Source organism: Procambarus clarkii, chromosome 43, assembly GCF_040958095.1.
Source record: "Procambarus clarkii isolate CNS0578487 chromosome 43, FALCON_Pclarkii_2.0, whole genome shotgun sequence".
Lineage (NCBI taxonomy): Eukaryota > Metazoa > Arthropoda > Malacostraca > Decapoda > Cambaridae > Procambarus > Procambarus clarkii.
Window position 1 is genome coordinate 21541872 of NC_091192.1, and position 13802 is coordinate 21555673.

General features: G+C 41.3%; 1 protein-coding gene across 7 annotated transcripts in view; it reads right to left on the bottom strand.

Moving 5' to 3' along the window:
- LOC138349741 (solute carrier organic anion transporter family member 74D-like) overlaps positions 1-13802 on the bottom strand; it is a 507981-nt gene that overhangs the window by 16482 nt on the left and 477697 nt on the right. For all 7 annotated transcript variants that reach the window (XM_069300094.1, XM_069300089.1, XM_069300092.1 and 4 more), the window contains 2 exons: positions 6949-7074; positions 934-1000 (listed from right to left, as the gene is read on the bottom strand). In XM_069300094.1, coding sequence (XP_069156195.1) covers positions 934-1000; positions 6949-7074 — 193 coding nt within the window. The remainder of the gene's footprint in view (positions 1-933; positions 1001-6948; positions 7075-13802) is intronic.

Below are 13802 nucleotides of genomic sequence, written 5' to 3' on the forward strand. Positions count from 1 at the left end.
ACACTGTTCATAAACTTTAGAAATGCTTTTAAATGCATGCATGGGGAAATACTAAAGACATCGTTCATGATATTTGCGAGACCATAACTGGAGTATGGAGCAGTTGTATGGTGCCCATATCACAAAAAGCACATCAAGAAAATAGAAAAGGTACATACATGCTAACAAATGGCTTCCTGGCCCAAAAAAAACAAGAGCTACAAGGAGAGACTTGAAGCATTAAACATGCCAAAGCAAGAAGATAGAAGAAAATGAGGCGATATGATCACCACATATAAAACTGAAGAATTGACAAAGCTGGCAAGGAGGAATTTTGAAAACCAACAACTTCAATAACATAAGGCCATTAAGAAAACAAAAGTGAGAAAATATCCAAAAGTTTTTTTGTGAAGAGTTGTGAATGACTGGAACAATTTAAGTGAGAGAGTGGTGTATGCCAAAACCATTAGTTTCAAAGTGTTACATGACGAAGATTATTGAGAAGACGGAACATCCCATAACTACTCGGGTAAATACACTTAGGCAACTCTTCATATGTACAGTAACCACATATATATATCTATTACTGTAATATCACAAAGTACAAAAGATAATTACAGTATATTATCGAAGGTAAAGACAGCATATGAATTACACTTTTTAACATATTACTTTCTTTTAAATGCATACACACGTTCAGGTGCACAGCCGCTACACTAGTCTACAAGTGATACTGAAAACGTGTGTAAACTAACCCAACTATAAATATACAAACATATATGAATAAAGTATTTAAATTTCAGTAACAGAGTACAGATCAAGAGCTAGCTGTATGTTCATCTAATATCGTCATCTCACATTACTGTACTATATATTCAAACTAATATGTGCAGTATTACAGAAATATCCATCTAATCTGGAATGTAATTTAAAATTAGAACTAAGTACACTCACCTTTCATCTTCCACTAGGCCTATAAAATCCTCTGGAGGGCAGCCAACAAACATTAGGATCACCATACCTGACAACAAAAATGACCAAATAACACAAATATGCAAATGCAGCAGAACATTTTTATTAATTTATTACTGGCATGTTGTATAATATTTTTCCCATTTTCATTGTCAGGGACAAGAAACCTGTACTTAGGCTTATCGAGGTTCTCCTCGGCCAACTACGACAGACCCTCCCCCAGGATGCAACCCACAACATCATCACCATCAATCCATCAACTCCAGTTGAATCCATCAACTTTTGTATTTCACCTTGTATGTATGTATTTTACCTGAATAAATATTTGTATTTGTATTTTTGTATTTTGTACAACAGTTGCCTAACTCCCGGGTACCTATTTATCTTGTTAGCAAACATTGATTACAAACTGCCCATTCTTTTACCCAATTACATAAACAGGGTAATAAATACCAAGATGTAATTTGAATGCATTAGGGTGTAGATACATGTAATTACACATGAGTGGCTGGCTAGTAACTAAGGTTGTTAGACCTTATTTATGCATATTCCAACATATGCTATTATGCCAATTTAGGAAGGTGTAGCCAATCCCTGGACACCCTGTCCTAGCAAATCTTGCTACAGACACAATTTTAGTAAACAGTATTTTTGAAAATTCAAACAATGTCCCCCCTCCACCCCTCTCTTTTTACCTGTGAACTTATATGCACACCTATCTTCTTTTCCCACTTTCCTACAGCTTTGGGGGGAGATACTAAGAGAGGGAAAAAGTGTCTTCCAAAACTTTAAACCAAATCAACTCGTAAGCAAGCACTGAAATATTATCTTATAATGCAAGCAATATAATATTATCTTATCCAGAAGTAATCTGTGAAGATAGTTGGACAAAAGGGTGATAATAGAATAGATTTCTGAGTTGAAGAAAGTGAGAACTAACAGTAGTCAGTCGTACAGCGCAAAGATATATTCATCTACTGTGTTATGTTCGTGGGATTTATCACATTATATTCGTACAGGAAGATGCTTTATATAAGGATCCGTATAAAAAGTACTGTACTGTATATAGAACTTTTTAAAAGCAAAAAGAGAATGTGTGTAGTTATGAAAGTAGATTTTTGCTGGTGACAATGGGTTTGAGGTATTTCGAAGGTGTTGACCTCCCCCCCAAAAAAATGCTCAGCAAATTAAGGGGGGGGCCCAGCTTACCTGGACCAGCTCTCTCTCCCCCTTCTGGGGGGGGGGGGGGTAAGCCTAACAAGCGAGAGTACTTGTTACACGAACAGTTGCTGGTTTGCTTTCTTTCTGGGGGAGTTTCTTTGCTCATTCTGGATGTAGGTAGCAATTTTCACCACACTGTCATTTGTTTTGTTTTGCCTATCTTTCTGGGTGCCTTCCCCGGTCGATGGCAAAATATGACATACTTTAAATGTAAAGTGCTCATAGGAAATTGCTCCCTGCACCTCTCTGAGAGATCCAGGGGCCAGATTCACAAAGCAGTTACGCAAACACTTACGAACCTGTATATCTTCTCAATCTTTGACGGCTTTGTTTACAATTATTAAACAGTTAATGAGCTTCCAAGCACCAGGAGGTTGTTTATAACAATAACAACAGTTGATTGGAAAGTTTTCATGCTTGTAAACTGTTTAATAAATGTAACCAAAGCTGTCAAAGATTGAGGAAAAATGTACACGTTCGTAAGTATTTGCGTAACTGTTTTGTTAATCTGGGGCCAGGTTCTGGCTTGTGGTTTCCGGTTGGCATAACAACTCCTGTGACTGATGACCCTAAACTAATAAAGCATTATATCAGTTTGGATAGCTTCAGGGAGCCAACAGAGCTCCCTGCAGTAAATGCAGAAGGTTTTCTCTTCAAATGTTCAGTGCAAGCCTATAGGTTGATATCAATAAATGGATTTTTTTAATTCATGGTTTACTATATAATTTAGGACAAGTGGGTTGAGGATAACAATGTCATCAGCAAATTGTATAGGGTTTAGAAGTTAGATGCCTGTGGCAGGTCATTGATATAAGAAATATGTGATATGCCAGCAGACTGAAGTACTCCTATATTTAATGGGAAGTGTCATTGATGACTATGTATTGTTAATTGCCTAGTTGTACTCACCTAGTTGTGCTTGCAGAAGTTGAGCTTTGGCACTTTGGTCCTGCCTCTCAACTAATCAACTGGTGTACAGATTCCTGAGCCTACTTGGCTCTATCAAATCTACATCTGAAATTGTGTATGTAGTCTGCCTCCACCACATCACTGCCTAATGCATTCCATCTGTTTCTACTTTGAAACTGAAAAAGTTCTTTCAAACATCCCTGTGGCTCATTTGAATACTAAGTTTCCACCTGTCCCCCCTTGTTCGCATACCACCTGTGCTAAACAATTTATCTTTATCTACCTTGTCACTTCCTCTGAAAATTTTATAGGTAGTGATCATGTTTCCCCCTAACTCTTCTGTCTTCCAGTGTCATGATGTTTAGTTCCAGTAATCTTTTCTCGTAGCTCATTCCTCTCAGCTCGGGGACTAGTCTGGTGGCATACCTCTGAACCTTTTCTACGTTTTGTGTTTGACTAGATGTGGACGCCAGGCTGGAGCCGCATATTCCAGTACTGGTCCGACATATGATGTATACAAGGTTCTGAATGAATCTTGTCTGTCACAGGCTGGGTTTCTATTGCTTTTGACCCTTCTATCTGGGCTTTTGCCCTATGGGTGACTTTTGCCCTGTGGGTAGTTTCACTTAATTGTCCTCCTAGGGATTTGTAATTAATCTTAGCCTGCTGGTAAAGGTACAGGGAAAATCCCAAAGGAGCACGGAAACACCTAGGTAATGTGACAGTAAAAATATATATTTACAGATAAAAAAAACATATATACTTGGTAAACATTCAGTGGAGCTCCCACTCATCTTTCCTGTACCTTGATTAATATACAGGGGTACAAGAATCAGAAATATTATAATAGTCATAATATTCACAATACACCTTAGTCTAGCAACATAGACATTAATAGTGGTCTACTCAAACTAAGATCATCATCCATGAGAGACAAATATATTCAAGTATCTGGATTTTCTACATATAACTACCCTGTAGTCCCTTAAAACAACACTGACAAACTGTAAGTTAAATGAATATGAAATGTGACTGTCTTGGCAGTTAGAATCTCTAAAGCAGTGAGTCCTCTGTCCAACATGACCTCCCTGTTTGTCATTTTCTGGTCTATTTCTTGAGGACACCATCTCATTTCTGCCCCCCTTAATACCAGATGTCAAATTATCATCGAATAATCCCTAAATATTCTCGTTTAACAATACTGTACTCTACTGGTAGGCCTTATATATATAAAAAAAAATTATTTTTAATTTACAAGACATTTAGATATATAGTACAGTATATTCTACAGGTTATCCACAATCAACGAAAATACTGTAGGAGGAAATTACTTTGACATGAGGAGAGAGATCACTGCCCTCCGGTCTGCCGGCAACCAGCTGACTGCCACCTCCACGAACTGCAACATCCACACCTTATTTTTTTTATATAATGTCTGTCTGTCTGTCTCTGTCTGTCTCTGTCTGTCTCTGTCTCTCTGTCTATCTCTGTCTCTCTGTCTGTCTGTCTCTGTCTGTTTCTGTCTCTCTGTCTATCTCTGTCTCTCTCTCTCTCTCTCTCTCTCTCTCTCTCTCTCTCTCTCTCTCTCTCTCTCTCTCTCCAAACTATCAACTACAGTATACAAATTACTGGATACTGGAGATCAGGTTCATAACAGGATCTGTTGTCAAGATACTGTACATTGAATATAATTAAGAATGTCCTTGAATACCATCACGCTCAAGTGTAGGAGAATATTGGGATTTTCAGTATCAAAAACATTTCTTAAAACAATGAAGGTTTATGATTCAATAGTGAGGATCATGAATATAGTGGAAGGGAACATTATAATCCCACCCCCCCACCCCACTATAAATACCTGAAGCCAAAGGGAGGATGAGAGCTAAATAAATAAATACTGTATATAAATAAAACCAAAGCAGAAATGCCATGCAAATAAAGGTTTCTATATTGCAATAGAATGCTGAACTCTCTTGACCAATCTAACAAGAGAAAAAATACCTATTTTGACATGTAAGCATTGCATTACATGTCAAATAGTTACTATTGCCCGAAACGCTATGAGTACCAGTGGCTTTAGGTATTGTATGTACTACCTCTATCTTTAAATCAAACAGAATGCTTGTACTGTAACTCTGCAACTATGTATGTACTTTTCCTAATTATTATTATTATTATTATATTATAAGAAATATATATACTGTACAGTATTCCCACTCCCCGTCGAATCAGTACAGCTGTCTGCACAGCTGTACTGATTCGAAGCACAGTGATTCGAAGAAGCACAGTTGTAGTACAGTTGGCTCCATTCTTGACTCACAATCAGGAATTCTGGGTTCAGTTCTCGGAAGGGATGGAAATGGTTGCGCACATTTCCTTTCACCTAATGTCTCTGTTCACCTAGCAGTAAATAGGTACTCGGGAGTTAGGCAACTGTTGTGGAGCTGCATCCTGAGGGGAATCAGTAGTTCGACCTCAGGGAAGACCTTGATATACACACAAACACGGCAAAACCAATTATTCCTTCATCTTCATTGAGCCAATTTGTGTTTGCTGTTATTAGAGTTACAAATAAAGCTACAGAAGATGTATAGGATAGGGGTCATATTCATAGACCTGTCTTAAGAGGTCCTTTACAATCCTATCTTAAGATAATATAGGGGCCAAAGCAAGCTATGAAAATAAAATTAATCAATATAAAAAAAATGGAACACTATTTCTCAGATATTAGCTTCAAAGAACTTTAATAAGAATCAAATATTCCAAGCTGGTGGCAATGGAGTGCTATTGAATTTAGTAACACTGACACAGTTACTAAATTGAAGTCTCTTCTCCATTGGCACACACATCCCTTACCAATGAAATCCCAGCATCCCAACTTAATGTTAATTAGATTGAGTTGACTACCTCACAGCCACCAATCCTGAGTCTACCTATTACCCTACCAATTCCCCAGATGTCAATAATATAATCCTCTCACTTAGAACTAAATTAGGTAACCTTGCTGATATACCACCCCTATTGTTGTACAGTAATTATTATTATTATTATAATAGTATTTATAGCAACAATTGTGGAATGTACAAAAATGTACTGCCGTACACAAAAAAGTTCACATTTTGTACTACTGTATTAAAATACTCCAAAATGGCATGCTTAAAATTTGAATAGTAATTATATAACCTAACATGTCCTAGGTCTAAATGATCTATCGTTAGCCTAATTTAGTACATATAGAATATGATATACTACACCTTTATCAAGCCCCCTACAAGATTAGTACAAAACGTGAATTCTTTCCGAGTACAACAGTCCATTTTTGTAGGTTCAACCAATAGTTGATATAAACACTATCATTACTGGATGACTGGCTACACAAAACATAGCTATAGAGTAGACGAGGGCAGTAATGACAAAACATACCTATAGAGTAGACGAGGGCAGTAATCACAAAACATAGCTATAGAGTAGACGAGGGCAGTAATCACAAAACATAGCTATAGAGTAGACGAGGGCAGTAATCACAAAACATACCTATAGAGTAGACAAGGGAAGTAATCACAGAACATACCTATAGAGTAGACGAGGGAAGTAATCACAAAACATACCTATAGAGTAGACGAGGGCAGTAATCACAAAACATACCTATAGAGTAGATGAGGGAAGTAATCACAGAACATACCTATAGAGTAGACGAGGGAAGTAATCACAAAACATACCTATAGAGTAGACGAGGGCAGTAATCACAAAACATACCTATAGAGTAGACGAGGGAAGTAATCACAAAACATACCTATACAGTAGACGAGGGCAGTAATCACAGAACATACCTATACAGTAGACGAGGGAAGTAATCACAAAACATACCTATAGAATAGATGAGGGCAGTTAAAGCAATCCAGCCAGCAACAGTTCTAGCTGTGGGATTGGCTTTCCTGATGAACACACCGCTGGCGAAGATGCCGACTCCCATCACCAGAATACCGCCAATTCCTGCGTGGTAATAAATTAGTGTATTAATTATCCCTCTTGGTCTGAATGAGTCAAACAAACAATAATAATAATAATAATAAATCTCGTTGTTGGAGACAAGAAGCCTGTATTTAGGCTTACCGAAGTTTCCACCTCAGTATTTTCATATTTTCCATGTGTAATTACCTGAATTACGTGAATTTACACAAGTGCCACCCTCTCGAGGCCTCGACAGGGATGGAAAGCCAGAGGCTTGTCAAAGGTTTCTTCATTATTCCATTCCAGTTAAATTTGAGTGTTTTGAGGAAGACCCAGTTGTTTAAATATTTTATTGATTCTACATAGACAATAATGCATCTGTAGTATAGATTGGGCTACATACCAACCTCATTCACCAGATGGCAACCCAGGTCGCCCCGCCACACCCACCCTATTAAATACCCACCCAAACAGTACCTGACCTGGGATAAAATTATGACATTATAGTGACATCACACACCTCGTGCATACCATATATAAAACATTTTATCACCTATTTTAGTTAGGTTACGTTGGGGAGGTTGGGGTTGGGTTAGGTTAGGTTAGGTTGGGTTAGGTTAGGTTGGGTTAGCTTAGGTTGGGTTAGCTTAGGTTGGGTTAGCTTAGGTTGGGTTAGGTTGGGTTAGCTTAGGTTGGGTTAGCTTAGGTTGGGTTAAGTTAGGCTGGATGGGGTTAGGTTTGGCTGTGATGAGTCAGGTTGGATTGGATTGGGACAAGTTGGGTTGGGTTGGGTTAGGTTGGGTTGGTCCAGGTTGGGTAGGGTCAGGTTGCATTTGGCTTCATCAAGTTAACCAGGTTGAGCTGGGTTAGATTAGGTTTAAAGAGTAACGATTCTGTTTGTCGACAGAATTGTATTTGTGCTGCTTTTTCAGCCATGTTCCCCCCTTTTTTATTTTTTTATTTTGTTATTTGTTCTCAACTCATTTTATTCTTTATGCTCAATTAGTATTAAGCTTTAATCATTTAAGTTTTTCATGCCCGAAACGCTTTGCGTAATAGTGGCTTTAGGTATTGTATTTTTTTTTTTTTTTTTTTTTTTTTTTTTTTTTTTGAGATATATACAAGAGTTGTTACATTCTTGTAGAGCCACTAGTACGCGTAGCGTTTCGGGCAAGTCCTTAATCCTATGGTCCCTGGAATACGATCCCCTGCCGCGAAGAATCGTTTTTTCATCCAAGTACACATTTTACTGTTGCGTTAAACAGAGGCTACAGTTAAGGAATTGCGCCCAGTAAATCCTCCCCGGCCAGGATACGAACCCATGACATAGCGCTCGCGGAACGCCAGGCGAGTGTCTTACCACTACACCACGGAGACTGCTATGTACTATGACTGCTATGACTGTATGTACTAGCTCTATCTATAAATCCATCACTCTTTGTAAAATCTCTTGTATGTATGTACCTTACCTAAATAAACATTTGATTTGATTTGATGACGAAGGTTGCTGAAAATTTCCCCAGATCTTAGACCCTACCACCCCCCCCCCCCCGGTCTGTCTAATTACCCAAATCTACCCAAAGCTTCCTAGTACTACGTAAGTAATAAGGAAATATGATATATTTACTCACTATATTGTTGGTGCTGAAGATAGAACATGAAAAAGACATATTTTAACTCTGAAAATATATAAGTTTATGACGAAATTAGATGAAACTAAGTGGCATAGATATATATACTTGCTTTACTATACTTTAATAGGTTATATTAAGTTGGGTTTAGTTAGGTTAGGTTTGGGTAGGTTAGGTAGGTACAGGAGGCTGATATGCCAGCAAAGACTCTCCAAGCAACAATGTGTCTTGGATAAGTCCCTACACAACATTGTCGCTTGGACCGTCGACTTGCTTAGGCGTCACCAGCTGCTTATTTTCGTCTTTTTTTTTTTTAGGGGGGTTCAAGTTCAAGTATGTTTATTGAGACAAGAAAGAAATACATCTCAAATGGATAGAGTAGCTTAGAAGGTAGAAATTGAGATAGAGTAGCCTAAGCTACTCTATCCCTTTGAGATTTATTTATTTCTTGTCTTAATAAAGGTACTTGAACTTGAACTTTCGTCTTTTTACTTCCGGAACAAGTGCTTTACTGACGAATTTTGTTCGAACCACAACACTGTAAATGCTTCACCCACGAACTTCAAATACAAATAATCGCCAACAGAACCTAAACACCTAACTTTATCTAACCTACGCTTAACTATCAATAGAATTTGTATGTATAATAATAATTTATATACGAATATAAACCAATTTTTAATACACAGTATGTTAAAATTGAATGCCTCTGGGAAGGAAAGCCACTGCTTTAAACAGCCTAGTGTGAGGACAGGTTGCACAACAATGGTAGGATGCGTTTCCTATCAGTTCATGCTCCTGTCCACCTTGCAGTAAATAGGAACCCAGTAGTTAGTCAGCTTATTGTAGGGTTGCATTCTGGTGGGTGGGGGGGGGGGACCTCGATATAAGCCTAACATGTACTTTATGTATATCTTGAGGTTATCTTCAGATGATTTCGGGGCTTTTTTTTAGTGTCCCCGCGGCCCGGTCCTCGACCAGGCCTCCACCCCCAGGAAGCAGCCCGTGACAGCTGACTAACACCCAGGTACCTATTTTACTGCTTGGTAACAGGGCTTGTTACCTTGTTACCTATTGTTAAAATAACCTGGCTTCCTGTCCCCCCGACACAACAATTATTATTATAATTAAAACCAATCGTCTCTGACTAAACGGGATCCCCTCTCGATGGCAGACATGTTGAAACTATCCCGATAGCAAAACGTAACCAGACAGCAAAAGAAAACAGTCCTAGTGGCGCCAACCACCCGACGACACCCGAATACCCCCGGCAGGGCAGCCACCGGCAGGGTAGCCACCGGCAGGGTAGCCACCGGCAGGGCAGCCACCGGCAGGGTAGCCACCGGCAGGGCAGCCACCGGCAGGGTAGCCACCGGCAGGGTAGCCACCGGCAGGGCAGCCACCGGCAGGGCAGCCACCGGCAGGGCAGCCACCGGCAGGGTAGCCACCGGCAGGGTAGCCACCGGCAGGGCAGCCACCGGCAGGGTAGCCACTGGCAGGGTAGCCACCGGCAGACAACCCTCCACACAGGTTAACAACCCCGGCAGTGAGAGGCAAGCACCCTCCACCTCCAGAGGGAACACGGGAACCTCCAGGGGCCCGCCTGACCCCAGCACCTCTCCGCCAACTGGGAAAAGAGAGGCAATGAAACCAGACCCCTCCAAGTGCCAGGAAATGACACTCCACTACGGCCGAACGATGTGAGGAGGCGACACTACAGTACTAGCCATCAACCAGAGACCAAAGAAATGCCAGGAAATACAAGACAACACAATAGCAACATATACAGATACCAGAGGCAAAAGACAGGATAAGATAGAAGGGTCCTTAAGCCACATCATATTGTTCCTGAGAAGAGAGCCATGAATGTGACACCTACAGACCCGCCACCCGATCCCCATACAGACTACGGTAAAAATACATACAATCTGTACTCAAATATTAGCAAAGAGTCTCGAACTTTCTAGCTAAATTATGCCACTGATCCGCTTGAAGAAGCAGAAACTCTGGAAGGACAGAAGACTGGGACAATGAGCCAGATGTCTGGAGACCCGGTCTGAACCAGCCACATGGAAGGCAGGAGGAGGCCTCAGCTTCCCAACATCCTCAGCCTGGCCAACACAGGAAGAAAGAGTTGGACTGAATGAAAGAAGTAAAAGTAAAGCCATCGACCTCAGTCCAGGAGGAATGATATCCACCGCAAACAAGCTTCATGATCAGGAAACTGCACCACAGAGACAGGGGCCAGATTCACGAAAGCACGTACGCAAGCACTTACAAACGTGTACATCTTTCCTCAATCTTTGACGGCTTTGGTTGCATTCATTAAACAGTTTACAAGCATGAAAACCCATTCAACTGTTGTTATTGTTATAAACAGCCCTCTGGTGCTTCGGAGCTCATTAACTGTTTAATAATTGGAAACAAAGCCGCCAAAGATTGAGAAAAGATGTACAGGTTCGTAAGTGCGTGAATCTGGCCTCAGAAGCTGTCGATTATATGTAGAGGTTCATCTGTGGATGGCCATACATCTTGTAAATCCAGAGGAAGGAGGCCCCGGCTACAACCACTCCATTCGAGATAGGACTGAAGTGAGAAAGCACATTTGCGAGCAGTTTGACGCGCCCTGCATGATAACTAAATCCCAAGAAACTAGAAGCCGGGCTATCCCTGGAATTCAATTCCACAAGGAAAGGAAACGAATTGAACCCTCTGACTGAAGCAAATGACTTCTTGCTTGAAACTGGAATACAGGCAAATATGGGAGAAATTACTGAATGATCTGCAGCTGACCTCCGGCAGGTCGAACTGGCCACCGCCAGCCAAGAAAGCTGCAGGATGTTACGATGCACAATTAAGTGTCGAGGAGCAGACGCTCGTAAAGTAACCTAGGAAAAAACTGAGGAATCAGCATCCACACCACCCACGGTGGACAGGGGCCACATAGCCATCATCTTAAAGCTTAGCTGACAAACGGCATACAGTTTGCCTTATAATCACTTGTGGTTGAAGGGACCACGTGACAGGCAACAGGAATGACCATCAAATTTAAAAACACTGAATAACATCCTGAGAAATTGCAGAGTCAGGAACAAAATTAAATGGGAAGCCATAACCACCACTCCAAAAAAAGTATGTACAGGACGATGAACCTGACAGGGAGGAGAGACACCAGTCACCAGAACCGTCACACAGACAGGCAGGTGTGTCCAGCATAGGGAAAGCACACCTCCTCGAAGTAAACACCGAACTCTGACCGTGAAGACTCTGCGAAGTTGGGTACAAGCAGCCACTGATAAAAGACAAATTACCTACGTGACTCAAGCGTACTCGCAGCTAAGGTATAAGACCTCTAACACACAGGAGCAGAATCAGGAAAGTCTTGAACGGGCACAAGCACGCAATTGGAATGTCTTTTTTTTTAGTCTTTTTTTTTTCTTTTTAAGACTGTCTCTCACGCACTGGCCGGCAGCGAGGTGACTTGGCAAGAATCGGGCTGCATCCCCATGGCGCAATAGATTTTTTGATTGTTAGCTAGTTTATTGTGCACCCCATACTCATCCTGTGAGCGGTAGCGCAAAAGGGATTACAGAGGGCACAAAAAGTCTTTATCAGACCTCAACGGAGATTATTACATTAACAATTTCATCAATCCTTCACACCTTATAATTAAAATGTCAGCTAGTTACCGAAAATGTTGTATTTCAAGAGCTATATATTTACAGTAAGTCATTATACATTAATGGTAGGTCTTGTTTGACATAATTGTTAGAAAAATGGAGATGTTATAGAGTCATAGGGGAGCTGCTGTTTGTTAATATTAGTCTTCACAATACACTACTTGTTTCTTAATCTCAAATGTCGTTAATCTACTGGAAAAAAATATGGATACAGTGCAAGGATTTCAGGTTTTTTATCCTTATTAATAAGCTGGTTTGCCATCCTTTTTTTTTGCAGGGATATTCCTGCGCGGGCCCTAAGCCTCTGGCTGGCCCACTAAGTGTTGGTTGTTTCTGTTTTACTTGGGCGGAGTATGAGTATTTGACTCGGTTTGCTATCTAATACAACGTGAGTTTAGATTTATCTCTAAATGGCTCAATTTTATTACAGTCCAAGATATAATGCTCAAGTGTGTGTCCCTGTCTTTGTCCACACACTTTGCACTTTACTTCTTCTAGATTCATCACACTTGTCCTACACCAAGCGAGTGATTTCGGCCAGGCTCTAGTCCTGGACAAGGAGGAGTGACTTGGCACTAACCTATACCTGTTCGCCCCTGTTCATCCAGCAGTAATTAGGGGGAGCAAATAAAATTAGTAAGTTAACTAGAACTATGGATAGGAACAGCTCCAAGCCTGGTAACAGGAGTCAGCAGACGTGAACTCCTGTACACACCTGTGAACAAAAATGAACTAAAAGGCCTGCTAGGGCAAACGCAGCCTGAATGACGTCAACACAATCATGAACCCCACGACTTTTCTTCCTGAAGTAAGTGACGGACCCAAACAGCGACTCAACAGGTCACGGACCCAAACAGCGACTCAACAGGTCACGGACCCCAACAGCGACTCAACAGGTCACGGACCCAAACAGCGACTCAACAGGTCACGGACCCAAACAACGACTCAACAGGTCACGGACCCAAACAGCGACTCAACAGGTCACGGACCCAAACAGCGACTCAACAGGTCACGGACCCAAACAGCGACTCAACAGGTCACGGACCCAAACAACGACTCAACAGGTCACGGACCCAAACAGCGACTCAACAGGTCACGGACCCAAACAGCGACTCAACAGGTCACGGACCCAAACAGCGACTCAACAGGTCACGGACCCAAACAGCGACTCAACAGGTCACGAACCCAAACAACGACTCAACAGGTCACGGACCCAAACAGCGACTCAACAGGTCACGGACCCAAACAGCGACTCAACAGGTCACGGACCCAAACAGCGACTCAACAGGTCACGGACCCAAACAGCGACTCAACAGGTCACGGACCCAAACAGCGACTCAACAGGTCACGAACCCAAACAACGACTCAACAGGTCACGGACCCAAACAGCGACTCAACAGGTCACGGACCCAAACAGCGACCCAACAGGTCACGGACCCAAACAGCGACTCAACAGGTC